Source organism: Oryctolagus cuniculus, chromosome 2 (genome assembly GCF_964237555.1).
Source record: "Oryctolagus cuniculus chromosome 2, mOryCun1.1, whole genome shotgun sequence".
In the NCBI taxonomy this organism is placed as follows: Eukaryota; Metazoa; Chordata; class Mammalia; order Lagomorpha; family Leporidae; genus Oryctolagus; species Oryctolagus cuniculus.
This window is the reverse complement of record NC_091433.1, coordinates 32,121,964-32,148,450: the sequence shown is the minus strand read 5'-3', so window position 1 is coordinate 32,148,450 and position 26,487 is coordinate 32,121,964. Positions and strand designations below refer to the sequence as shown.

Below are 26,487 nucleotides of genomic sequence, written 5' to 3'. Positions count from 1 at the left end.
CTGTCCACTTACCTTCCAGAAGAGGGTTTATAAAAAGCTCTCGACATTTGGATTACGGCCACAGAAAGCTGACACTCAAATAAGGCTCAAAGACTTGCTCTGTCCAGGAGGTGCCCGTGGCTGACACCTGTCAGTCAAAGCCCCTGCCTGGCTTCTGGCAGGTGACTGTGGGACTGGGGGTGGGTGGTTGTTTCCAGGATGCAGAAAGGTGCCTGGTTAGCAGCCAGGTGAGAATCACTACCCATCAGGTGAGGCAAAGCAGAAGGTACACCCGGGCCACTTGCACTATTTGCTGTAACTACAGGGTCTCGGCAGAGGGAAGAGCGCACATTCTTGTGTCCCTCGGGCTCCCGGGGAGCATCCACCGACGCACAGGGGCTCATCCGAGCTGGACTGAACAGGATGGGCAATTCTCCCAGTGGCTTTCCTGCTTTCTTGTCTTGCATTCACTTCCTACCTGCACTGCATCTACCCCTAAAATCCTCCTCAAATGAATCCTGAAAACATCACCCCACTGCTGGGCGGCTATCATGAGCTCCCTGTTGCTCCAATTACCAATTCTCCACTCTGTCAGCCCAGAGCTGTGTCCTCTCACCTCCCCATCTACCCTCCCACCTCTTTCCTCACCTCCAGGCCTCAACCCAGGCACTGGCAGTGGGAGCTCTGGCTCTCTCAGTTTGTCTGGGTTGTGTGCAGAACTGAGTGTGTGTGTGTGTGTGGTGGGGGGGAGTAGGGATGGCCCTGCCTGTGCATTCTCCTGGTCTAGAGCAACAGGTGCAAATGGAACAAGAAGGGGAGCCCGACATGGAATTTAATACTTTCTAGCTGCCACAGTTAAAAAAAAAAAGTAAAAGGCAAAATTAATTATAAGGTATTTGCTAAACCCATTATGTAAAAAAATTAACATTTCAGCTTGTAATCAAGAGAAATAATATAGAGACACTTGGCATTTCTTTTTTTTCTCTCTCTCTCTCTTTTTTTTTTTTTTTTTTTTTTTTGATAGGCAGAGTGGACAGTGAGAGAGACAGAGAGAAAGGTCTTCCTTCCGTTGGTTCACCCTCCAATGGCCACTGCGGCTGGCGCATCACGCAGATCCGAAGGCAGGAGCCAGGTGCTTCTCCTGGTCTCCCATGCGGGTGCAGGGCCCAGGCACTTGGGCCATCCTCCACTGTACTCCCGGGCCACAGCAGAGAGCTGGCCTGGAAGAGGAGCAGCCGGGACAGAATCTGGTGCCCTAACCGGGACTAGAACCTGGGCTGCCAGCGCCATTGGCATTTCTTTTTCATAGCGAGTCTCTAAAATCTGGTGTATGTATTACACTGGCAGCAGGCACACTGTAATTTGGACCACTGCGTTTCAGATACTCAACAACCACGTGTGGCTTCCATACTGGATAGCACACGTGTATCGCTTTCCTTAGGTTCTCAAAACCGTACAGAATCTCTGCACTCCTTCACCACCCTTCCTCCCCAGCCCCAGTCCCCCAGCAGATGGAATGCCGCCTCCATCTGCCTTTCTGCTCATGCCCCAACCTCTGCCTGCAATCTACCCTCCCCCTTCGTGGGGGTCCCAAACAGGTGCTGGTGGCATAAGACACGGCAGATGTGTGGCATGCAACAGCACTGGGAAAGGAGGAGCTATCTGGTCTAATTATTGTAAATTTAAACTGTCCCTGTGATGCTTTCCACTAAGCAGACACCTCCCCTCTCACACTGGAGTCTTTCCCCTGCAGAAACCTTAGGCCAAATTCTGCAAACTCAGAGCCTTTAACGGCAAGCTGGCATCAGGAGGGGGCCCCACAGTGCTATGAGAGGGCCCCGTCCTCACGCCGTCACCAAGCATGGCTCAGGAAAGGTTCCAGGCCATCGCACCGAGGCCCCACAGAGCAGGGGACACAGGCCCATGAGGCACGGGCCCTGGGTTCTGCTCCAGAGACCCTCTCTACTCACAGGGCCTGGACACCTCTCTAACCAATCACAATCTTAAACATCATCCATTTCACTGATAAAAAAAAATTACAGACAGTGTCCCTCACGCAGAGACCAACCCTCCAAGGGGCATTTCATAGTGCTGGAGACTCATAAAGCATCTCTGGAACGTGCCCCCATTAAAACCGACCGCCTGGCCTCCCTAACCCCAGCCTTCCCTTCTTCCGTGGGCCTAAGGCGCGCTCTGCAGAGGCGGCAGTGCAGGCACGATGCCTGGCGCAGGGGGCAGCCTTGAGCAGTCTGCTGTCCCAGTGGCAGCTTCAGATCCATCACACGCGTTCTAACCCGAGTTGCAACCAAGACAGAAAAAAAGGCTTCCGTGGCAGATATGCAAAATAACTTACAACGAAGCCAGAGGAGCAGCCTTGCAGGTCCATCACTCTGTTAACCACAAATGTGCCACAGGAACCTGAACACCTGATATACTCCCACAGGGGAAAAAAAAAGTCTCATCCCAGCACCTGATTCTCGCCAAATATAGAATTCATAAATGTGTAAAACTGAAAGCTGATGTGAATCCCAAAGAGTAACAAACTAAACATCGCCACCATCCAGAGCCATCAGAACACCTGTGCTGGCTGCGGGCAGGACACTGGTGGCCATCTGTATGTTTCTGCTCAGCCTATGCAAAGATTCTAGATCTTCTAGATCGGGTCTCTGACTCAGTGAGAGGCTACTGAAAGCTGCACGCCCCCAGGAGAAGGAACGCTGGCTCTGGAAGACGCCGGCTGAGGGAAAGCACCACATTGCTCGTGACCTAGCAGGAAACTGGGTAAAAACGGGGCAGTCTTCTACAGACGCATCAAACTACACGGCCTGCCAGCTCCCCACCAAGCAGAGAACGCAGGTCTTTTAAACCTCAACCTTCTCTCTAGAGCAGTGGGGACAGCCAAACACCAGCCCAAAGCAGCCGCCTTCTCCTTATTCAACTAGGGGCGAGGATGGCGCCCTGAGCGTCCGAAGCTGCTGGCAAGACCTGTGAGGTCACGGTCCAGACGCATTTCCAGCTCAGTTAGAGCTTCATGGCCATGAAGTGCTCCAAGAGGCACGTGTTTCTAAGGAATCCCAGGTCGTCCAGGGGACGTCTTTCCAGGGTGATGATCCCTGCCTTCTCCAGAGGGCGGAGACGAGGATTTATCCAGCAGCTTCCAAACGGGCGTCAAACTTGTTAAACTTGCACATCCCAGGTTGTCCCCACACCCAGACAGCACTGGGCCAGGGATGCTGACCTTCCGACGCGTTCTCTACAAGCTCCTCGAGGGACCCCACAGGGGGCCCCAGCACCCCACCTCATCACAGCGCCCGCCTGGCCTCATCTGGGGCGAGGCCCCTGCCATCTGGGCTTCGTTCATGATCTAACATCTACGGCAGCCTCCCAGCCGTGCCCCGGCAAAGCTGTTCAGGCTCTGAGGTGCTTGCAGGTCTCCTTCTCCCCCCTTTCCCCAGGGCCTGGAGATGCTTGCACCGTTCTGGGGTGGTAGTGGCCAAGCAGCACCCACCCGCCCTGAGCTCCCAACTCTCGGGCCCTGGGTTCCTCAGCTGTGCGGGAAGAGTAAGCCTACGGCCCAGGGATCTCCAAGATTCCTCCCTGGGTGGGGTTCTGGGACGCTAGCTTCTTCAGCTTGCTGCGCTCAGCAATGAGCAGGATTTCAAACAGGAGCAAAGACAACCCACCCTTCATCTCACGCCCGAGAACTGTACACGGTTTGGTCATCGGTTGCCTTGTGTGTGTTCCCACTAGAAGGTGGGCTTCCTGCAGCGCGTGGAACGTACAGCAGGTGCTCCGAGATGCTCTGTGGAATCTGCTGACAGGCGTGGTGGGGGGGTTCAGCAGAGGGAGCTCTCCCACAGGCCGATTACTTCTGGGAAACCCTCGACGGAACCCAGGGACCCTGGAGCTGCTCAGGGCTCTGCCTGGGCACACCTCTGCCCGGCTCTGGCATCAGGGACATCAGGTTGGCGGCTTCCACCTGGCTCCAGTGGACCTCAGACCATGGGAAGCCGCCCTCTTCCGCGGGTCGGGAGGAGCCCGTGTTGCTCCGTTGCCGGCACACCAGCACCGCGGGCGGACTGCGGTCCTCCTCCAGCAGAGGGCGTGGCTCGCTCCCCATTCCCTCTGCTCTGGGCACCCTGTCACTCTGAGGCTGGAGGGAATAGTTAGAACCGGACACGAGGGATTCCATGAGGAGACTACGGCTGTGTCACAGCAAAGGCAGGCTCTTCGGAGTAACGTGCATGGCTGCCCCTGAACCTCAACCATCCAACTGATCACGAAGCAAAGGTTTCAGGTGGGCAGACTGGCAGCTTAGACGACAAGCATGGCAAATTCCCGGTCCCTTTCTGTCTCTCGCCGCCAAGGTCTGACGTTTGTCTCACAGGACCTCAATCCCAAGATGAGAGAGAAAGGCAGTCCCCCACCTGCACTTGCACCTCGCCGTCAGCGCCCATCACCTGAAGTGCCTGACGCTGCGCTGCGTGTGTCAAGGCCAGGTGGGCAAACCGCCAGCAGGAAAGGAGAAGGCCTTTCTTTTTTCTTTTTGACAGGCAGGGTGGACAGTGAGAGAGACAGACAGAGAGAAAGGTCTTCCTTTTCCGTTGGTTCATCCCCCAATGGCCGCTGCGGCTGGCATGATGCGGCTGGTACACCGCGCCAATCCTAAACCAGGAGCCAGGTGCTTCTCCTGGTCTCCCATGGGGTGCAGGGCCCAAGCACTTGGGGCCATCCTCCACTGCACTCCCTGGGCCACAGCAGAGAGCTGGCCTGGAAGAGGGGTAACCGGGACAGAATCCAGCGCCCCGACTGGGACTAGAACCCGGTGTGCCAGCGCCACAGGTGGAGGATTAGCTTATTGAGCCACGGCACCAGCCTGGAGAAGGCCTTTCTACCCCGAGTCACCTTAAATGCTCACAGCGCCTCCCTGTGGCGGCATCTATTAAGTACTCCAAAACAGCAAGGAGAAAGCTCTTTCCTACCCCCAGATTGGTTTTTTTCTTGCAGATAGCAGGCAGGTTTTGCACCCTGGGTGAATTTGCATTGAGTGGAAGCAAAAAAGCAGCAAGATGGCGCCGGTGCCCAATTCTCACCGCAGCAGGGACCGTGCCCTTTGGGATCTCACTGCGGGGAAGTCTGTCACACACACCACTCTGGTCACCCCATGGAGTACACAAACCACACCCCCACACGCGCTGACCCATATGTACACATCGGTAAAACCGCAAGGACCTGATGTGGGGGAGACTCACAGCAGTTCCTGTTTCTGCTTTCTGGCTAATGGTGTTCCTGTGTTTCTGGGGCTGCTCAGGAGTTCCTGGGAGTAAAACCGACCCATCACGAGAGAGGCTGCACAGCCTCGGCGGCTGGAAGCAGCTGACTGTGGGTGGGGACTCCAGGCTGGGGTGCCAGGGAGGCAGAAGACAAAGTGGAGCCTCGAGGGTCTTCAGCTGGTTGCCCAGGGTCACGGGCAACCTGTTGTGTGACTAGGACTGGATCTGGAGCCCCCCAGCCAGAAGGCAGCATGCTTGGTGGTGCATGTTGTCCAGCCAGGACGCAGTTAGAGAACAGAGAGGACAAGGGTCCCAGTGACCTGAGGGCTGGGCAGGTGGACACAGATGGAAACAGGCCGGAGGGCTGGGACAGGCTTCTGCGGGAGAATGACTTGCCACGCCATCATCTGCCACGCCACGGGAGCAGTGGCTTCCTCCTGGCCAGTCCCCACCCTGCAGGCGCATCATGCCACCCAACCAGGAGCACAAACGCTGGGCTGGGAGCTGGCAGAGCCCACCAGGACTGGAAGGGACAGGGCACAGAGACTAAGGGGACCTGCGGGTCTGGAAATCCCGCTGCTGAGAAGCTGACATGCAGGCAAAGCTCTCGGCCTCCTGGGCCTCAGGCATCCCTGGGAAATGGAGCTACTGACACCGCCTGGTTTCGTGCACGGTTGTGACCACATACGGCCAAACGTCTGACAACCTACAGACCACCACCTTACTCTTCGGAGGAAAACAATTCTTTGACGAGCTGTTTAGACCAGAAGCCAATTCCAGAAAGTGAAGCAAGAAGCAGGAAAACAAAGACCCGTGAAAAACCCACAGGACTTCCCACAGCAGGCGCTCGCTCTGCCGGCCAAGACGTGGGTGTCCCTGTTAAGGAAAAGGGAAACGTCGCTGATTCCACGCTGGACCACACGGCTCCATCGGCCAAGCTAACTACGGGGAGTGGTGTGGGGAGCAACGGTGAGGCTGGAGGAACTTCTAGGAGGGGTCTCACCGGGCCTGGCCCCACAGGCAGGGTCCCCAGCCTCCACCTCAGGCCTGCTCCGATCGAGTGGGGAGGAAGGGCTGACGCTGGAGAAGCACGCAGAGACCCCACGGGGGTGACCCGGGACACGAATGCTTGCAGACAGGTTCTGTCTGGCCCTCAGGAAGCTGCCGGAAGGCATCCCAGTGCGAGGCTGGGTGAGGACTGGGCAAGAAGCGAGGTGCAGCTGGGCCAGCGCTGTCGGGGGCAGGTGGCTGCGGCCTGCCTCTGGGCTGCAGAAGGAAGCGGCGTGGACGGCGTGGGGAGAGGGCATGAGTGCAGGCCCCTCCCCGCCACCCTGGCAGCGCCAGGCGCCCACAGACCACGCACTGTCCCCTGGGCTGGGGCGGATGCTGTGGCGTTGCTCGGCCAGACTGAGGCCCCGGAGCCGAGCTGGCCTTCTCCTCTCCCGCTGCAGAAGCAGCTACACCTCAACACCATCAGGCTGAGGGTCGAGTCTGCCCCCGGGGGAGCAAGGGGGGCACAAAAGGAAACTGAGCAATGGAAGCATTCGAGAGTGGGCGGTCGGGGGGTCAGTCCCTGCCCAGCTGTCTCCGGCCTGACGCCGGGGCACGTGACAGGAATACGCTGTCCCTGCCATTTCTTCACCACACCAGCCGGCCAATCTGCAGCCAATTCATGAAGCTGCTCTCCCTGAGGGCAGAGGGCCCGCCAGGGCGACCAAGGGTGTCCAGCCCTCACCAGCCAGTCATCCCCATGGCAAAACGGGGCTCCTGGGCTGGGCAGGCAGCGATGGGAGGCGTGGGTCCCGGTCCCTGCCCTCAGCTGGCCATGGGACCAGGCTGCTCTGTCCCTCAGTGTCCTTGTTTCTTGGGGAGGACACAGGGCCACTTGGCATCGGGGTGTCAGCACTGCGCCTCACATTCACCTTTGCCCCTGGCTGTAGCCCCAGCCCGGCCCACAGAGGCTGCAGCCTACAGGGGGCAAAGGCGACAATCAGCTGTGGCCCACCCTGTATCCAAGGACAGCTGAGGGGTCAGGCTCAGCCACAAATTGGCTGTGCCGCTCTGAGCAAATCACTTAACCTCTCTGCGCTCTCCTCCTTCTCAACTCCAAATAGGGACAGGACAGCTTCACCCTGACAGTGCTGTGCGGATTACAGCGAGTGGTTCACATGACCTGATCCGGACTGGCCCAACGTAAAGCTAAGCAGTAGCTTCAAATACTCATGATAGCAGCCACGTCAATGGATGTGACGGCATTGTGCTAGGAAGAGTAAGGGGTGTTTATTTCAGTCAAAAAAAAAAAAAATTGAGATCCATGCACGGAGGAGTCTTTAAAAAGTTCATGGAAACGTGCAGTATGAAAAAAATGCATGTATTTCAAAATTTTTTTTCCACCAAAATAGTGTTTTAATCCTATTTTCTACAAATTTTCTGAGATACCTGCACATACCCAATAAACAGTTTCCATCTTTGTGTTTTTTGTTTGTTTGTTTATTTTTTTGACAGGCAGAGTGGACAGTGAGAGAGAGAGAGACAGAGAGAAAGGTCTTCCTTTTGCCGTTGGTTCACCCTCCAATGGCCGCCGCGGCTGGCGCACCGCGCTGATCCGAAGGCAGGAGCCAGGTGTTTATCCTGGTCTCCCATGGGGTGCAGGGCCCAAGCACTTGGGCCATCCTCCACTGCACTCCCGGGCCACAGCAGAGAGCTGGCCTGGAAGAGGGGCAACTGGGACAGAATCCGGCGCCCCTACTGGGACTAGAACCCGGTGTGCCGGCGCTGCTAGGTGGAGGATTAGCCTAGTGAGCCGCGGCGCCGGCCCATCTTTGTGTTTTTAAAGTGCTCAGAGAGACAAGATGCCACCCACTTCCCAAAACAAAATCGCCTAAGGTGTGCACAGACTGCTTCCTACAATTTTCCCACTGAATTCTACCTGTAAGCAGTAAGGGTAGGGAGGGAGTGGCTCCTGTAACTAAATGAAGCCTTGGTTCTGGACACCTGTGAGTTTTCTAGAACGTTCCTTCAGCCCACATCACAGCCTGCCGGTGACCTCTGGCTTACAGACCGGAGCCCCAGCTGTGAGCGCAGTGTCACTGAGCAGCCCCTCCACGCCTGGAAGGAGCCATCCGTGGCTGCCCCTGTGGGTTCCCAGACCTAAGGGCAGGCCACTGAACACCTCACACAGTCTCTGCAGGTTTTCCCAGGGTGCACTGTGGCTGGCGGCGCAGCCTTACCCAGGTCAATGAGGATGGCGTGCTGCTGGGATGTTAGCTGCTTCAGGAGTTCTTTGTATGGCACATCCCTCGGTTGCTGTTTGCTGGGGAACTGTTGCTTAAGGTGGAACTGCTCCGCTAGAAACTTCCAGATTTCACCCCGGTGATGACGTGGGACACCTTTAGCAGGGAAGCAGAAAATACGGAGAGAGACTTTAGGTGCAGAATACAACACAATAATAAAAATGACTTCACTCCATTGGTCGGAATCGTTGTTCCACTAGGAGCGACCGGCACAGGGTGGAAGGGTAGCCACCAAAAGCCCATCGCATTGGCTGCCTCCCATCCTGTCCCCCATTCTCTCGGCCCTTCCCTTTGTGCTCTCAATGCTAGAATACGTCTTCTCTCTGCCTGTCAGACTGATGCCCTAGCTGGTGCCAATTAACAGCATTCCAGGGAAGCAAGACCAAGCAGGTAAAACCGCGACACAAACGCGGCCTCACAAAAGGGACCGAATCCAAGCCAGGGATGCTCGGACATAGGGGCTGGCCCATCTCTAACTGAGCAATGAGGCATTCGTGGAACCTTTCAGTGGAGCCAAGCCTTAAGGACCAGGGAGAAGGGAGCAACAGGACAAGTCACACAGCTGGAATCACAAGTGCGTCTTTTGTCTCCTATTGGGCACAAGGGTGTCTGGGGGCAGGGGCAGGTAGCAATTTGGTTAGAAGGATTTTTTTTTAAGATAGTATTTCTTGGGAGCAGCATTCTGGGGGTAGTGGGTAAAGCCACGTCTGCAGTGCCAGCATCCCACATGGGCGCTGGTTTGAATCCCAGCTGCTCCACTTCCAATCCAGCTCTTTGCTGTGGCCTGGAAAAGCAGTGGAAGATGGCCCAAGTCCTTGGGCCCCTGCACCTGCATGGGAGACCCAGAGGAGGTTCCTGCTCCTGGCTTTGGATAAGCACAGCGCTGGCCATTGTGGCCATTTGGGGAGCGAATCAGTGGATGGAAGACCTCACTGTCTCTGCCTCTCTGTAGCTCTGCCTTTAAAATAAATACATCTTTAAAAAAATAGATTGTATTTCTTTGAGAGGTAGAGTTATAGAAAGGTAGAGGGAGAGGTCTTCCATCTGCTGGTTCACTCCCCAAATGGCTGCAATGGCTGGTGCTGGGCCAATCAGAAGCCAGGGGCCAGGAGCTTCTTCCAAGTCTCCCATGTGGGTGCAGGGGCCATCTTTCACTGCTTTCCCAGGCCATTAGCAGAGAGCTGGCTCAGAAGAGGAGCAGCCGGGTCTAGAACCAGCACCCAAATGAGAGGCCAGCGCTGCAGGTAAAAGCTTAGCCCACTCCACCACAGCGCTGACCCCAGAAGGGTTTTGTGAGAGGCTCAATTCAGTGCACGGCATCTGTACTTTAGAATGTGGCAAAATGTTAGAAACTTAAATTTTAAAACTGAAAATCTTTATATAGAAGTAAAACAAACAAAAAGACATCTGTACTTGATTTGGTATTGTGGGGAGCAGCTCGGACTAGACTGTTACTGGAATTAAGACTTATTCTATGCATCTGCTCTCCCACAATATGGCGCTGGGAGAGAAGTAAACAGCTTCCGCACAGCTGCCTCCAGTTCAACCAATTAACTGTAGGACTTGCTCCTGATTGGAGGAGAGCAGCGTACTCGGCGTGTGGGCAGCCGAGTTAGGATTGGCGGAGGAGGACTGTAAAGGAGGAGAGAGACGGCATGCACCAGGAACATCTAAGGGGAACATCTGAAGGAACACCTGTGCAGCCCCCGAGAGAGCCGGCCGGCGGTGTGCCGCTCCCCTGCGGAAGTGGGGAATGTGGCCAGGGGGAACTGCCCTTCCACGGAGGTGGAAGGGATAGTAGCCAACCCGGGAAGAACCAGCAGCAAACCCGGGGTGGGCCGAGCAGACGAAAGAACAGCGCAGGGTCCTGTGTCGTTCCTCCACGAAGAGGGGGAGCGACATAATGGTGCCGTGACTCGGATATGAAGCCTAGGCAGGGCTTAGTGTCGTTCCTCCACGAAGAGGGGGAGCGACATAATGGTGCCGTGACTCGGATATGAAGCCTAGGCAGGGCTTAGTGTCGTTCCTCCACGAAGAGGGGGAGCGACATAATGGTGCCGTGACTCGGATAGGAAACCTGACTCGGATAGGAAATCTAGGACGGATAGGAAACTTAGGAGGGAAGAAACGGGAAGAACTAGGGAAAATATTGGAGAGAGAAACTAGCAAACAGCCTAGGGAAAATACCGGAGAGAGAGAGTAGCAAACAGCCTAGGGAAAAGCCGGACGAAAAGGGTGCCGGAAGAAGCTATTGAAAGCCTAGGCATAGACTCGGATACGGACTACGGGGGGAAGCTGGGAGAAATCTCTAAGGTCGAAAGCGAAAGTGAAAGCTAGAACAAACAGATTCGGACGCGGACTGTGGGGAGAGGCCAGGAGAAATGAGGGAGGAATATCGTTGGAGGAAAGCTTGGGGAAACATAACGGGTAGAGAAAACTGTTAGGGAAATTGAAGCCGCGGGGGGCAGGCCAAGGCGGAAACGAAAGCCACTTTGGGGTTCTCAGGTTAGCCCGGGAATAGGGGGCGAAAAGTTGAAACCAGAAGCTGAGACGCAAGCCAGGTTGGGATCCGTCTGATTAGCCCGGGGAGCAAAGGACGGGAAGCCAAACCGTGGGGCGGAGACGTACGCTGGGTTGAATTCGCCAGGCTAGCCCGGGGAACTTGGATTGAATGCTAGTGGTGGAGACGCAAGCTACGCTGTGTTACTCGCGGAAGCCGCCGCGTGCAGAGAGAGCACGGGGCATGAATAGATAGGGAACGCTGGCGTAGGCCGTGGTTCAGACGCGAAAGGGTTAAGCGTGGAGACCGCGGAGCGCTCGAAGCCGAGCCGCGCAAAGCCGGGAAGCTGCGCAGATGAGAGAGGCGCGCGGGCTGAAGCGGCGCAGAGCCGGGAACCCGCCGGCGGGGCGAGGTGCCGGGAAGCTGCGGGGATAAGAGAAACAGAAGTTTTAGAAGTAAAGTGAGAGAAATAGGAATGCTGGAAGATAGAAGTAAAATGGGAGAAATAGGAATGCCCGGAGATAGAGAAATAGAGAGAAATAAGGCCTCCCCTCAACATGCCAATTAGAAGGCTTGGATTCGGTCTGCCGGATTAGTGAGGCGATGAGCACCTGGGCGGCTAGCCGCAGGTCACCGAAGACAGGCACGAATTAACATCAGTAAAGCTTCCCCACAATGCAACAATTAGGAGGCTTGGATTCGGTCTGCCTGATTTAAGGCGGTAAGCGCCAGCAAAGCTCGACCAGAGTATGAGCTGCAGGTCACCGAAGATAGGCACGAACCAACACTAATAAGTCTCCCCCACAATAAGGCAATGAGAAGGCTTGGATTCGGTTTGCCTGATAGGTTTTGTAAACACCTGCAGGCAGTTCTAGCAGAGCAGAGTATGCGCTGCAGGGCACCGAACACAGGCACGCATCAGCGCCTAAAAACCTCCTCACAACATGGCGAAGAGAGGACCCGGATTCGGTTTGCCTGATGGATAGGACTTGTAAGAGCCTGTGGCAACTCTAGCAAGTAGAGCAGAGTGTGTGCTGCGGGACACCGAAGACAGGCGCGTATCAACGCCAAAAAAAATAAAAAGAAAGGGGGATCTGTGGGGAGCAGCTCGGACTAGACTGTTACTGGAATTAAGACTTATTCTATGCATCTGCTCTCCCACAATATGGCGCTGGGAGAGAAGTAAACAGCTTCCGCACAGCTGCCTCCAGTTCAACCAATTAACTGTAGGACTTGCTCCTGATTGGAGGAGAGCAGCGTACTCGGCGTGTGGGCAGCCGAGTTAGGATTGGCGGAGGAGGACTGTAAAGGAGGAGAGAGACGGCATGCACCAGGAACATCTAAGGGGAACATCTGAAGGAACACCTGTGCAGCCCCCGAGAGAGCCGGCCGGCGGTGTGCCGCTCCCCTGCGGAAGTGGGGAATGTGGCCAGGGGGAACTGCCCTTCCACGGAGGTGGAAGGGATAGTAGCCAACCCGGGAAGAACCAGCAGCAAACCCGGGGTGGGCCGAGCAGACGAAAGAACAGCGCAGGGTCCTGTGTCGTTCCTCCACGAAGAGGGGGAGCGACAGGTATCTCTAGGGAACCACTGGACATTTTGCACTGGGGATGTGTGGGGGGAGGCAGCAGCCTAAGCTAAGCTGAGATTCTGTAATCCTGACATCTTTCCACATGAAGGGCTGGGGAGGGAGCTGGAGGCTGCACTGTGTCCACGCACCATGGGAGCACCACTGGGGGTCTGGCTGTCTCAATGCTTACCTCAGCATTAGTCTGCCGACCCTGGGCAGTGAGCGGCACGGCAGTGCCCCCAGAGAGACAGGACCACTGCCTCATTCCTGTGACTGTCACTTCATTTGGGAAAAGGGTCTTTATGGATATAATTAAGTAAGGATCTTGAGATAGAATGATCATTTAGGATTATCTAGGCCGGCCCTACAGCCAGTGACAATATCCTTACAGGAAAACACCCAGAGGCGAAAACAAGAGGGTATCACTGTGACCCCGGGGTGACTCAGACAGGAGTGAAGGAACGCTGACAGCCAGCAGAAACTGGAAGGGAACAGGTGCAGCCCTGATGACACCTTGACTTTGGGCCAGAACCGTGAAAGTAAAGTTGTTGTTCCTTTGGCCACCAGTTTAGGAGTAATTTGTTATGGTGGCAATAGGAGACTAGTCTATCTTGATTTTTTTTTTTTAAGATTTTATTTATTTATTTGACAGGTAGAGTTACAGACAGTGTGAGAGAGAGAGACAGAGAGAAAGGTCTTCCTTCTGTTGGTTCATTCTCCAAGTGGCTGCAACAGCAGGAGCTGTACTGATCCGAAGCCAGGAGCCAGGAGCTTCTTCCAGGTCTCTCACTCAGGTGCAAGGGCCCTAGGGCTTGGGCCATACTCCACTGCTTTCCCAGGCCACAGCACAGAGCTGGACTGGAAGAAGAGCAACCAGGACTAGAACCAGTGTCAAATGGGATGCTGGTGCTGCCGGTGGAGGATTAACCTAGTGCGTCATGGCACCAGCCCCTATCTTGATTTTTTTTTAATTATTTATTTGAAAGACAGACTGATAGATCACACACACACACACACACTCCCTTTCCATCAGCTGGTTCACTCCCCAGGTAGCTCAATGGCTGGTGCTGGGCTAGCCCAGGCTGAAGGCAGGAGTCTGGAGCTCCATCCGGTTTCCCATGCAGGTGGCAGTGGCCTCAGATCTCAGGCCTTCTGCTGCTTTCCCAGGAGCATTAGCAGGGGGCAGGCTGGAAGCGGAGCAGCTGACACTCGAACTGGCAGTCTAATATGAGATGCTGGTGTCCCAGGAGGCAGCTTATTCACTGCCCCAGGATTTCTGTATGATTTTATTTCTTCTGTCCCTCTCCACTCTCCCACCTCAGGGATGTATCTTGGATACACCCACATGCACACACACACATGCAGACAACACACAAACCAAAGCCTCTAATACTTTAACTCCTGATTAGAAGCAAATGTGGGCTGAAAAACAAGTAAGTACAGTAAGTGATTTATAGTGGGACTTTTTTCATAAAATATTTTATTTTTCAAACTGGAAAATTTTCCCAAGTTATAATATGTCCAACTTCCTCTTATTAATAAATCATTCCTATTATCTTATCAGATTTTTTTTTGTTTAGGAAAAGAACTTTGGCTCTGTTACTGGCTAGTACCACATATTCTGATATTCAAGAGTAAGGTCAGATTCTGTGACTTAAAGCAAAGGGCCGGGGCTGGTGCTGTGGCACAGCGGGTTAAAGCCCTGGCCTGAAGCGCCAGCATCCCATATGGGCATCGGTTCTAGTCCCGGCTGTTCCTCTTCTGATCCAGCTCTCTGCTATGGCCTGGGAAAGCAGTAGAAGATGGCCCAAGTTCTTGGGCAGCTGCACCCGCGTGGGAGACCCGGAAGAAGCTCCTGGCTCCCGGCTCTGGATCAGCGCAGCTCCAGCTGTTGCAGCCATCTGGGGAGTAAACCAGCAGGTGGAAGACCTCTCTGTCTCTACCTCTCTCTGTAACTCTGTCTTTGAAATAAATAAAATAAATCTTTTAAAAAAACAGAAAAAGCAAAGGTTCATGCAAACAGGACCCTGTATGTTTGCTGCGAATGATCTGCATCACGCTTTTGCCTTTGCTCCTAACCTGAGAGACCCGGCAGTGGAGCCTGCCCACGGCCTGCAGGCAGGGTCCTGCGAGGGCAGGAGGCTGTCCCTCTCATGTGCACTGCTTTCCAACTTAAAAATAAGATATAATCACATCTAAAGGAAAAAAAAAACACTTTGAAAATGCAAATGGCATAAAGAAGAAAGTGCAATACCAACTCTAATCAGATTGAACATGTAATTTACCATCCAACGTTGGCGGCTTTTGAAACTTTAGAGGAGAAAGGGTACTGATTATTTTCCCAGGACAAGAATCCTGCCCCAGGGCCATGCCAGATGGAGCAGGATGGGCGGCCAGTGCGCCCCTAACCTGGATGTCCGCGGATGCACCCTGGTGCTTTCTTACATATATGCTGCAGGAATGCCGGCTACACCGGAGACCATGCTGCCTGTACTTTCTCCCACTTAACAACTTCTCTTAGACAGGGGGCAGGGTGGCCATGTGGCTGGGCTGTTTGGTTTTGGGCTGTTTAAGAACGTCACAACAAGCATTCTTCAATACCTAAAACAAGTTTCTATAAACGCGATGCTGGGTCGAGGGCACACAGTGTTTGCGTCTGGCCCATTCAACAGCTGTTCTGGCGGCCTCGTCATAATCCCATCCCCCCCAAAATAGGTTTCTATTTATAAAGTTCTCTCTAAATATCTTTAGGGAAATCATTTTGACCCAAACTAAACTGAATTATCTAAATAAGATTCCACAGAATTTTTCTTTTGCCCAAGTGGGTACCCTAATCCTGTCACTCCCATCTAATTTTAACTTAGAAATGATACATTCCTTGGTTTCTGTCATGTAGGTGTCTTTAGGTTAGAGATACTCAAGGTCGGTCCTGTGTTTCAAAGTCTCTGAGGTGACTGGGCCTCTACCTGAAAGGTCAAAGGCACTGGTCTGTTTTATCCTCACATTTAAATGGTGAGTCACAAGATGGACGATGGCAGTCATTCATTTTGGTGTCATCAAATCTCATTGTGTTGAAACCAGCTTAGAGGGACAGGGAGTTCTTGCCGTACAGAGACCTGGCAAAGCTGGGGAGCCATGAGCAAATTCCCACTCAGGCACAGTTCACCCCAGTATATACCCTGTGCAATCGCCCATGCTCAATGTCACCACATGGGGTGACAGATTCTATTAGTCCCCTCATAAAATGTACAACAAAACCCACACATATCTAGGGGCCAGGATTCCAAGAAGCCCGGATATTTGCAATAGCTGTCACGGAGCTGCACAGTCAACCCTTTGCTGAAGCAAAGCCACAGAGGACCGTCACCTGGTCAGCCATGAAGAAATGAAAGGGTGACACCTCGTTTTCTCTGCCTTCTCCTCGTTCAGCAGAGCAATCTGGGGCCATCTGGCAGAAGCATAAACCTGCGAGTGCTCCCTGACGCAAGGAAATCAGAACAGGAAGAAAGCTCCAGGATCCTCTGGGAGGTCCATGGCTCCCGTTTACCAGCCGGAGGGAGGGGCTCAGAAAGGTGAGGATGGTTGGCAGAGGCCACACTGGAAGCAGCTGCCAATTCTGAACCTGAAGTCTTCATCACTGCACACGTTTTTGGTCTCTGAGCACAGCACTCTCTCGGGGTACTATTCAACTGGAGGCAGTGCAGCATGGTGGTTAGACCCCCAGCAGAAAGAAAAGGTTAAAAAACAAACACCCAAAGGACTACAGTAGAAATAGTGGCTCCGTTAACTATCTCAGAGAAGAATAATGCATGTGTAATGTGCATGAAGGAGAGATTCCACTAAAATTAGGATTAATGATTTTTTTATTCCACACGTCTCCCTAGCGACCAATGAAGGGGAGGCTGGCCAGAAGCTTCCCGGTGAGGCTCACCTTGCCCAACAGCCAAGTGCATTTTTTCCATGTCAAACTTGACCTTGGCTCTCCTCGGGGTGCTGAGCATCTTCTCCCACACGGCAGTTACTTCTTTCAGACAAGGAGTGATTTCTTCATAATCGAGCTTCAGGCGCTTGGTGAGCAGATCATTCTCAGAGGCTGCAAGAGACCATCCACGAGCAGGTTAACAAACGCCATGGCTGCCAGTCTTCCAGGATGCAACGTGGCTGCCCATTCGCTGCTACACGGAGGCACGGGGCAGCGTGGGCAGCCTGGCAGGTCCTCGTTGATGTCACCGCTCCCACTGCACCCTATTTTCCCTGGAAATGTCTTGGAAGATGCCCAGAGCCTCAGTGGTATCCTTGATTTCTCTTCCCCTTTAGCCCAATGTGTCCCGTTGTCTGTATGCTAAGATACGTCCCACTCTGCCCCATTCTTCCCATCTTCACGGCTGCCCTAGTAAACCATGAGCACCTCAGCTACGTGTTAGTTAAAATTCCTAGTGCTTGGCATGATCAGAGCTTGAGTAAACTTTTTCATCCAAAGAAGCTGAGGTTCTCTAAGGATGGGTTCAAGTCTCCTCTAGGGAGCTTCTACCATTGCTCCTGTTTCTGCCTCCTGGAGCCAGCAGGATAAATCCACCCCATTCATACGATAGGTCCTGAACTATGTGAACATGGTGACCTGTACTGCACTCAACCTAACGCTCCATTAGGAAGGCTCAGACCTGCTGTGTGGCACTGTGGGGAGAGGCGGATGCAGGAAACCTTTGAATTCACAATTGCAATTGACTCCCGGGTCCAACCTCTCATTTCATGGACATAGAAACTGAAGTTCAATGGCAGGAGACTATTTGCCTGGGATTGTGTACCCGTTAGTAGGTAGCCAATTACCCTAGGCCAAGTGCTATCTCCCTTCAACTTCATAGCTTTTCATCTACCATCTTTTTAAGCTTTTTCTCTTTTATTTTGAAGAATATATTTTCTGAAGTCCTGTTAAACAGCTTCCTACATTCTTGGCTTTACACTTTAAAATAAAATTAAAAAAAAAAAAAAAACCTTGATATTAATTTTTTTTGGGGGGGGAGCTAGGAAAAAACACAATTAATGTCCCTAAAGTAGGACTCACCTATACAGCAAATTGAGTTTGGGAAAGCCTTGTGGAACAGCACCGGGCTCTCGGTGTCAATATACATTCCTCTAGCAGGCAGTTCTGCAGTGAGCATGTCTGGCTGTCCGAACACAGCCCAGCAAGCGACAGCAGTGAGCAGCACTTCACAGAGCCAGAAAGAGCTGGCCGGAGGACTCAGCTGCAAAGGCTTAATCCATGTATTTTGCTGTTGGCCCAGGCAGCATCCTGCTGCTTCAGAATCCTGACAACACTGCTGCCTAAAATCAGCGGCCTTCCCCAAGCCGTATCAGCCAAGGCAGATGGTGCGGACCTGTAACAAATCTCCAGACCACGTCAAGGCAGGAACTTGAGATACAGGATCCAACTGCTTCAAAATGTGAAGCAAGAGCCCACAGACTCACACTGTCTGGGAGCCTCTGGGGCCGGGCGAGACGGCACTGAATGAGATCAAACATAATTTTGCCAGGGAGTTGCCTAAAACATGACCATTTAAGGTGGGCGCGGGAGCTAAGGTGGACTTTGCAACATTCAGGCCTGCTTTATGCCCACCACGCAGGGAAGGCCCGCACTGCTCTCCCCCAGTTCTGCTCTGTAACAACTGTTCTCAGACAAAACTCTTGCCAAGTGCCAGCTTCTCCTGAAAGCTCCGACATGGAAAGCTAAGCGGCCAGGGGCTCAGCAGTTATGTGACCCCCACGCTTGCAGAGATTTTAGAAAAACCGCACTCAGTTTTTTACAACAAACTTTCATCATTTAACTAGGGAAAAGTCTTTTTAAAAGAATACCTTGGGGCTGGTGTTGTGGCATAGCAGGTTAAGCCACTGCCTGGATGCCGGCATTCCACACTGAGTGCCAGTTTGAGTCCCAGCTGCCCAACTTCGGATCCAGCTCCCTGCTAGTGCACCTGGGAAAGCAGCAGACAATGGGTCCCTGCCACCCACGTGGGAGACCTGATGAAGCTCCAGGCGCCTGTCTTTCATCTGGCCCAGGCCCAGCTGATGGAGCCATTTGGGGAGTGAACTAGCAGATGGAAGACCTCTCTGCCTCTGGCTTTCCCTCTCTCTGTAACTCTGTCTTTCAAACAAACAAACAAATAAATAAATAAATCTTTTTTTAAAAAATTGCCATTCAAAACTTAATGCCATCACATCATTACGGAGACATAACAGCTTACAACTGGGTTAAGCACAAAACACTGAGTTATATGCAACAACATGCTAACCCAGAATCATACCAAGCCGCACCTTGCTGTCCTGCCCAGGCTGCTCATATCTTCAGTTAAAACATGGGAATAGGAGCCTTGCAGAGGGGCAGAGCAGGGCCTGCAGGCTTGGGAAACAGGCAACGCACTGCAGTCTCCAAACCGCTGAGAATTAGTTGTGAACTGAGGAAACCACAACTTCAGCTTCAAGTGTCCACAATACAGATGACATGGTTTGATTCTTTCCAGGATACATGGCTTCCAGAACAGTAATAAATATTAAATCTATAAATCTGAATGTCAAGAAACAGGCCTAACCAGAGGAGGAATCTTCACATGAGTGTTCCTCTAACTTGTATCCCCAGAGAATTTGTAAGTGATCTTGAACTCTTTTTAAGATTTATTTATTTATTTGAAAGGCAGAGTTACAGAGAGGCAGAGGCAGAGAGAGAGGTCTTCCATCCTCTGGTTCACTCCCCAGATGGCCGGAGTTGAGCCGATCTGAAGCCAGGAGCTTCTTCTGGGTCTCCCATATGGGTGTAGTGGCCCAAGGGCCTGGGCCATCTTCTCCTGCTTTCCCAGGCCATAGCAGAGAGCTGGATTGGAAGTGGAGCAGCCAGGACTCAAACCGGTGTCCATATGGAATAGTGCTGGCTCTCCCGCCTTTTTTTTTTTTTTAAGATTTTTTCATTTTTTTAAATTTATGATCTTGAACGCTTGTTCAGTTTCAAGTGACACTCCCAGTTACAAGTTAATCTTCTCTTAAGAAGCAAACGAGGGGCCAGCACTGTGGTGTAGCGGATAAGTTACCACTTGCAACACCGGCATCCCATATGAGCATTGGTTTGTGTCTGGCTATTTCAGTTCTGATCCAGGTCTCTGCTAATGGCCTGTGAAAACAGTGAGAAATGGTCTAAGTACCTGGGCCCTTGCCACCCATGTGGGAGACCTGGAAGAAGCGCCTGGCTCCTTGCTTCAGCCTGCTCCAGTTCTGGCAATTGCAGCCATTTGGGGGAATGAATCAGCTGATGAAAGATTCTCTCTGCCCCCCCCCCCCTTCTCTCTCTCTCCATAATTCTGACTTCCAAATAAATAACTAAATCTTTTTTTAAAAATTGAAAAACAGAAGCAAATGAGAGAATAATGCAACAGGATGCATGCCTCTCTGGTGCACGGTACGCTCCCCGGTTGGTTCTTGTTGAATCTTGCTTCCGTGTTTAATGAGAAATTTCTGCCCCCAACCCCAACTTATCGCTACCTACAAAATTACTACACATTTCTAAGCAATCAGGCCTTCATTGCTGATTATTTTTCTCAGCAATATAGGCACTATACACACTAATGTAGTGGACTTATTCCTTCTATGTTGTATTTATCAAGCTGATTGCGCTTTCCCCACAAAGATAACCATATCTTAAACTATATACAACTAGGAAGAGAGATGAATTCAAATAGTAAAAATAAGAACTGTAGAAACTGAACACAGACAGTAAGCCAGCTGAAACGAGGAAGCAGCAGGAAGGAGCTGGCAAGGGCCAGAGAACTTAATGTGACTCCAGCAATGTGTTCCAGGTGACCCAGCAACTCCCGCCTACTCATTCCAGTCTGCCCTGCCATCGTTTGCACGGTAGCAGCACTTGGCTTTTGTAGTTTACTGATCTTACCTGATCAGCATCAGTTGTGACTCTTCCCAAAACCCCAAGAAGCCGGCCAGTGTCACTGTGACTTTACAGCTATGCCCTGGCTTTCCACGCTGTCATTTGCAAGAATATCCGCCAGCAGATACACTGAGCATCAGGACCTACTTTGGGAACACACCTGTCTATCTGATTGTCAACAACTCCAACAGACACATGACTGCAAATCCTTTGCTCCAAAGCTGTCACTTAGCTGACGGCATGCGTAGTAAATGTCATCACAATTAAGCACCTGTTAGATACCTGCTTTTGCAATATCTTCAAGAATACAAAAGAAAATGCTGAAAATTTAATCTGCTCTAAACTACCCCCTTCATGGTGCCATAACCACCTCCATCACCCTGATGGCATGGTCCATCTCGCTCAGCTTCAATATTGCATGCTGGACAGCTTCAGACATCCATATACAACGATTCCAACTGCTGGACGACCTCCATGTCAGATAAGGTACAGGAACAGGCATGTGGTACAGGAACAGGCATGTGGCCCAGCGGTAAGTCCTTGCTCTGCTCCCTACTCCAGCTTCCTGCTAACGTGCACTCTGGGAAGCAGCAGGCAATAGCTCAAGTAATTGGGTCTCTGCCACCCAAGTAAGAGACCCAGGTTGAGTTCTGGGTGCCTGGCTCTGGCCTGGCCCAGCCTCAGCAGTGGCAGACATTTGGAGAATGAACCAGTAGATGGGAGATTCTCTCTCTCTCTCGGCCTCTTAAGTGAAAAAAAAAAATGTGTATTTTAAAAAGGTCGTAGTAGTTTACACAGGTTGGATAACTCTTAGCTAAAATGATCAGAACAGAAGTGCTCTGGATGTCACAGGTTTTCAGATTTTGGAGTCTATGCATAGACTTCATCATCTGAGCATCTCTGATTTGAAATGCTCCAAATTTTCAAACTTTTTCAGAGTCAGGTCAGCCCTCAAAAAATTTCAGATTACAGACGTTTTAATTAAGGATGATTAACTCATATTTCACTTCTTGTTTCTGGCCGAAAATGATCTAACTATTTTGGCTACGTCTTTGCAGTTCATGAATTTATACCTTTCTCTCCTGCAGAGACCCTAATGCTGGCACTCAGGGCTGCCCTAACTCATGAGAGCCACACAGACAGCACGGAGGACACCCACCTGCCCACCACGGCATTAGCCAGGACGAGCCACAAAGGTTCCTTGACAAGATGACCTCATGGGACATGGGGTGCCCATCAGATTTCAGTGTCTTAATGACTTTTCAGCTCTATACAAACGTCAAGGTCATTACTAGAAGACAAATCTTTGCAAACATACTCTGCTTCCCAAACTGCTCTGCGGTGGGGGCAGCACGACTGACACCCACTACAGCTTCCAAACCTTCACTGCTCTCCGTCCGGACAGGTCTCTGCACCCCAAGACCCAGGCTCTTGCCACAGGTATTTAAACTTACCCTCGTAACCTACTCAGAAAGAGGTATCTATCAGTACAAGTGTCAGTATGGAAACAGGAAATGAACAAAAATCTAGGCTTTCAATGTTTGTGTCATTTTTGGACATCGCTGGTATCAGTGTCAGTCGAGCTTGGCTAATATGTTTTCAGGTCACCTGCAGCTCACCGGAAGTGACGTATGCACTGTAATGACTTCCACAGGGTCAGCTCACACCTCACACACACGCAGAGACTGGCAGAAGACAAAGTAGGAAGAGAGAAAGGAAAACCAAAAGCCCCTTTCCAGAGGGTTACAGCTTAAATCTGAAACTCATGGATGCCAGCAGGTCTAGCTGCCGTGCTAACACTGACCATCTCGAACCATCATTAACATAGTCAAGGAAACCATCACTAAATCTCCTGGTGATAGTATTTGCAAAAGCAAACAGGTGTTACAGACAGACAGCACAGCGGCACACACACGAGACAGCCCAGCGCAATTCCCCGCTTTGGAACCACATCCTTCAAGGTCGCCAGGCCCGCCCACCAGCACAAGGGCCAAGACCAACCTTGCAGCTTCTGGTTTTCCTTCTCCATCCGGAGGAGCAGGATCTGCTGCAGAATAGCCTTCCGCCACAGCTCTCGCAGCTCGCGGGACGTCCTTTTCTTTTCCTCCGGCACGGGGCCAAAGGGCCCATCTTCGCAAACAGGTTCTAAAGGAGACCGTGGGGGGAGGTCTCCCAGCTCCGAGTAATCTGGGGAGGGAAAAGGACATTGCTGAGTGCCTCGTTCTCACCAAAAGGCTCTCGGTCCCAGCAGCGTCCAATCGGCAGGTTCCGCACATTTGCGGACACAGAATGAATACATCGCCCGATACAAAGTTCACCTTTTAAATGTCCAGGAATCTATTCGTCTGGGCCATACTCGTGAAACAGCGTATCAACAGGATCAAAGGTCACGACAGCTGAGGAAATACTGAAAACCACCTATTTTTGAAGGAGTGATACTCTTTATCTTCCAACTTACTTAACAGTATTATTGATAACAGCAACAATTCATATAGGCCTGCTATGTATCAATCCATCCAAAGAACACTGTATAGCAGTACTCCCAACCAGACACAGGTACTACAACCACTCACTGTGCCCCTAGCCAACAGTGGTGTGCCCACCACCCACGGCCACAGCCCCCGGCACCCAGCAGGGGCTGGGCAAACAGGTGAACAGAAGAACAGCTAAACAGACACCAGATTATTCATGTAGTTCTTCTATTTCCTAAATTTGTTACAGTAAGTGTTTTTATAATTAAACTTCAAGGAATATAATACAAGTTATTATTAAAATCAAAGATGGAGAAAAACACTCAGAATCTCCCCTTCCAGAAGCTTTATATGTAGTCACAGTTTGTTAGTCCTTGTATTTAAGAGGAATTTTAGTCTGCATCCTCCTGTAATTGAATTCTGTAGCTTGAAGTCTCCCATTTTGGCCCCTTCTATTTCTCTTTCTCTATCTCGGTATTGAAACGCTGCTGAACACTACAGTGATGACTGAAGCTCTGCTTTATCTCAAATGGCAACTATTTTTTAAGATTTATTTATTTGAAAGACAGAGTTACAGAGAGACGTAGAGACAAAGAGAGAGGTCTTCCATCCGCTGGTTCACTCCCCAGATGGCCGCATTGGCCAGAGCTGTGCCAATCCGAAGCCAGGAGCTTCTGGGTCTCCCACGTGGGTGCAGGGGCCCAAGCACTTGGACCATCCTCCACTGCTCTCCTAGGCCATAGCAGAGAGCTGGACTGGAAGAGGAGCAGCCGGGACTAGAACTGGCGCCCATATGGGATGCCGGCACCTCAGGCCAGGGCATTAATCCACTGCGCCACTGTGCCACAGTGCTGGTCCCCATGGCAGCTGTTTATAATCCCACCGGTTTGCAAGGAATTCATATCTGCGAAGAGTAATTCTTGGGGGATGTCCTGGCTGACGCGGCCAACACTGGCGCAGTGGTGAGGGCAGTGATTTTGTACATTTTTTATGTCAATGCCCAGAGAACCAGGGACCTGAGCTGCCTAGAGGACAAGCCCTGCTACCCACGAAGTGGAATTGGCCTTGAAATTCTTTCCCCTTCTGAAGCCATTTTAGTAAAACAAGGGCTCATCTTGCATGGTCTTCTTCCTCTCAGCTCACTCCTCCTGAGTGCATGTTACTTTCAATTTTGGAATCATAATGAATAAAGCAGGTGTAACTCAGGTGGGGACAATGGGACATTCCTAGTAAGTAGTTAGATTGTTTCATTTACTTACTGCAAATTGCATATCTGACGAGGACCAAAGTCTATAAAATCTCGTGAAACTCCAGCTTTTATTTTAGCATTTACTGTAATTAAGTCTGCAAGAATGTGTGCACTGCTGGGGCCAGCGTCGTGGCATAGCTGGTTAAAAGCCACCCCTTGCGACGTCAGCATCCCACATGGGTGCTAGTTTGTGTCCTGGCTACCCCACTTCCAATCCAGCTCTCTGTGAATGGCCTGGAAAAGGCAGCAGAAGATGGCTCAAGTACTTGAGCCCCACACCTACGTGGGAGAACTGCACAAAGCTTCTGGCTTTGGCCTGGCCAGTCTTGACCACTGTGGCCATCTGGGGAGTGAAGCAGTGGATCAAAGATCTCTTTTTTTCTCTAACTCTGCCTTTCGAATCAATCAATCAATCTTAAACAACAAAAGAATGTACGCATTGTTTGGTGATGGCAGCTATGAGGTTTGAACATAAGTTACCTTTCTAATGGTCTCTGTTTTTGCCTTCTTTTTCTTATTATCAATCATTAGCCATAGTTTGTCGAGTTTTTTCTATGCATCAGGACACAGTCCTGTCTAATTCCTACAACAATCTCATGAAACAGGTGACAATGTTATCTTCCATTCTGCAGCCAAAATACCAAAACTCTAGTGAAGTTTTGCAACTTGGCCAAGGTCACACAGTGTGTAAGAACCAGAATCATGACCTGAAGCAAGGCATGTCTTCCCTCTGCAGGGAGAAATGCTCGCCTGGGCTTCTCCACCTTCCCTGCACACAGGCCTCACTTGCAGATCTGGACGCAGTGCCTGGTGGCAGGGCGGGGGGTGGGGGATGGGAGTTGGGGGTCTGCAGCTCCATTGAGCTCCCGGGTGCCACCACTGCTCCCGGTTCTTGAAGCACACTTTGCATGGCAGCACTCCACAGCACCTTTCTCCTCCTCGTTCATCCACGCACTTATCGCCACACTGGTTCCTGCTTCCCTGCTTTGTCACCACTGGGGACACCACCCAAGTGATGCTGCTGTCCGCTGGAGGAATCTGGGCCTTCAGCACAGGGCAAGAGCTTGTCTCTGACGTGCTCAAGGCACCAGAACCAGGTCCAGAACACAAAGAAGTAGTATGACCAAAAGTGCTCGTTTCACTTCGGAATGAGCCAAATACAAGCTGACCCACTGAAAAGGTCAGCAAAGAAACTGGAATAGTTCACAGCAGGGTCCTCAGGCTTCCACACTAGTGACATTCGGGACTAGACCATCCTTTGTCACGGCGAATGCTTCTGCGCACTGCAGAACGCTGAGCAGCACCCCCGGGCACGCCCTGGCGGATACGACAGTGGCACCTGCCCACCCCGGCACGCCCTGGCGGATACGACAGCGGCACCTGCCCACCCCAGCACGCCCTGGCGGATATGACAGTGGTACCTGTCCACCCCAGCACGCCCTGGCGGATACAACAGTGGCACCTGCCCACCCCGGGCACGCCCTGGCGGATACGACAGTGGCACCTGCCCACCCCAGTATGGACAACCAAAGCTGCCTCCAGGAGCCAGCACTGTGATGTAGCGGGTAAAGCCACTGCCTGCAGTGCCAGCATCCCTTATGGGTACCGATTCAAGTCCTGGCTGCTCCTCTTCTGATCCAGCTCTCTGCTGTGGCCTGGGAAAGCAGTGGAGGATGGCCCAAGTCCTTGGGCCCCTGCACACACATGGAAGACCCAGAAGCTGCTCCTGGTTCCTGGCTTCAGATCGGCTCAGCTCTGGCCATTGTGGCCAACTGGGGAGTGAACCAGTGGATGGAAGACCTCTCTCTTTCTCTGTGTAACTCTGCCTTTCAAATAAATAACTAAATCTTAAAAAAAAAAAAATCTGCCTCCAGATGTTGCTAACACCCCAGGGAGAGGGAGGGAAAAAATCACCCCAGTGAGACCTCCTGATTCAGACTGAAACACTCATCACTTTCTCTCTCCTAAACCCTGCAAAGGCATGAAGAGATTCTCTTCATCCAAATTTATTAAATTCACTGGCAATATCATTCACAATTAACAATTTTTTGTTAAAAAGTCACTTTTTGTTCACATTAAGAGCAGCCTAGTTAGATAGCACGTTAGCAATTTGCAAAGGGGGAGGAAGAATCTGTTGGTTCCGAATTGGCCTTGGCTGCATCCGCCCAGCGCGGCTGCCTTCAATGCAGAAGGGTGCAGATTACAAGGCCTCAGCTTTGTCACCAGTCT

The 26,487-nt window shown here is 51.8% G+C and overlaps 1 protein-coding gene across 5 annotated transcripts in view; it reads right to left on the bottom strand.

Annotated features, from left to right (window-relative positions):
- Window positions 1–26,487, bottom strand: part of TBC1D1 (TBC1 domain family member 1) — a 219,701-nt gene that overhangs the window by 20,238 nt on the left and 172,976 nt on the right. For all 5 annotated transcript variants that reach the window (XM_017350653.3, XM_051830768.2, XM_051830777.2 and 2 more), the window contains 3 exons: window positions 22,540–22,725; window positions 16,546–16,707; window positions 8,483–8,641 (listed from right to left, as the gene is read on the bottom strand). In XM_017350653.3, the coding sequence (XP_017206142.2) occupies window positions 8,483–8,641; window positions 16,546–16,707; window positions 22,540–22,725 (507 nt within the window). The remainder of the gene's footprint in view (window positions 1–8,482; window positions 8,642–16,545; window positions 16,708–22,539; window positions 22,726–26,487) is intronic.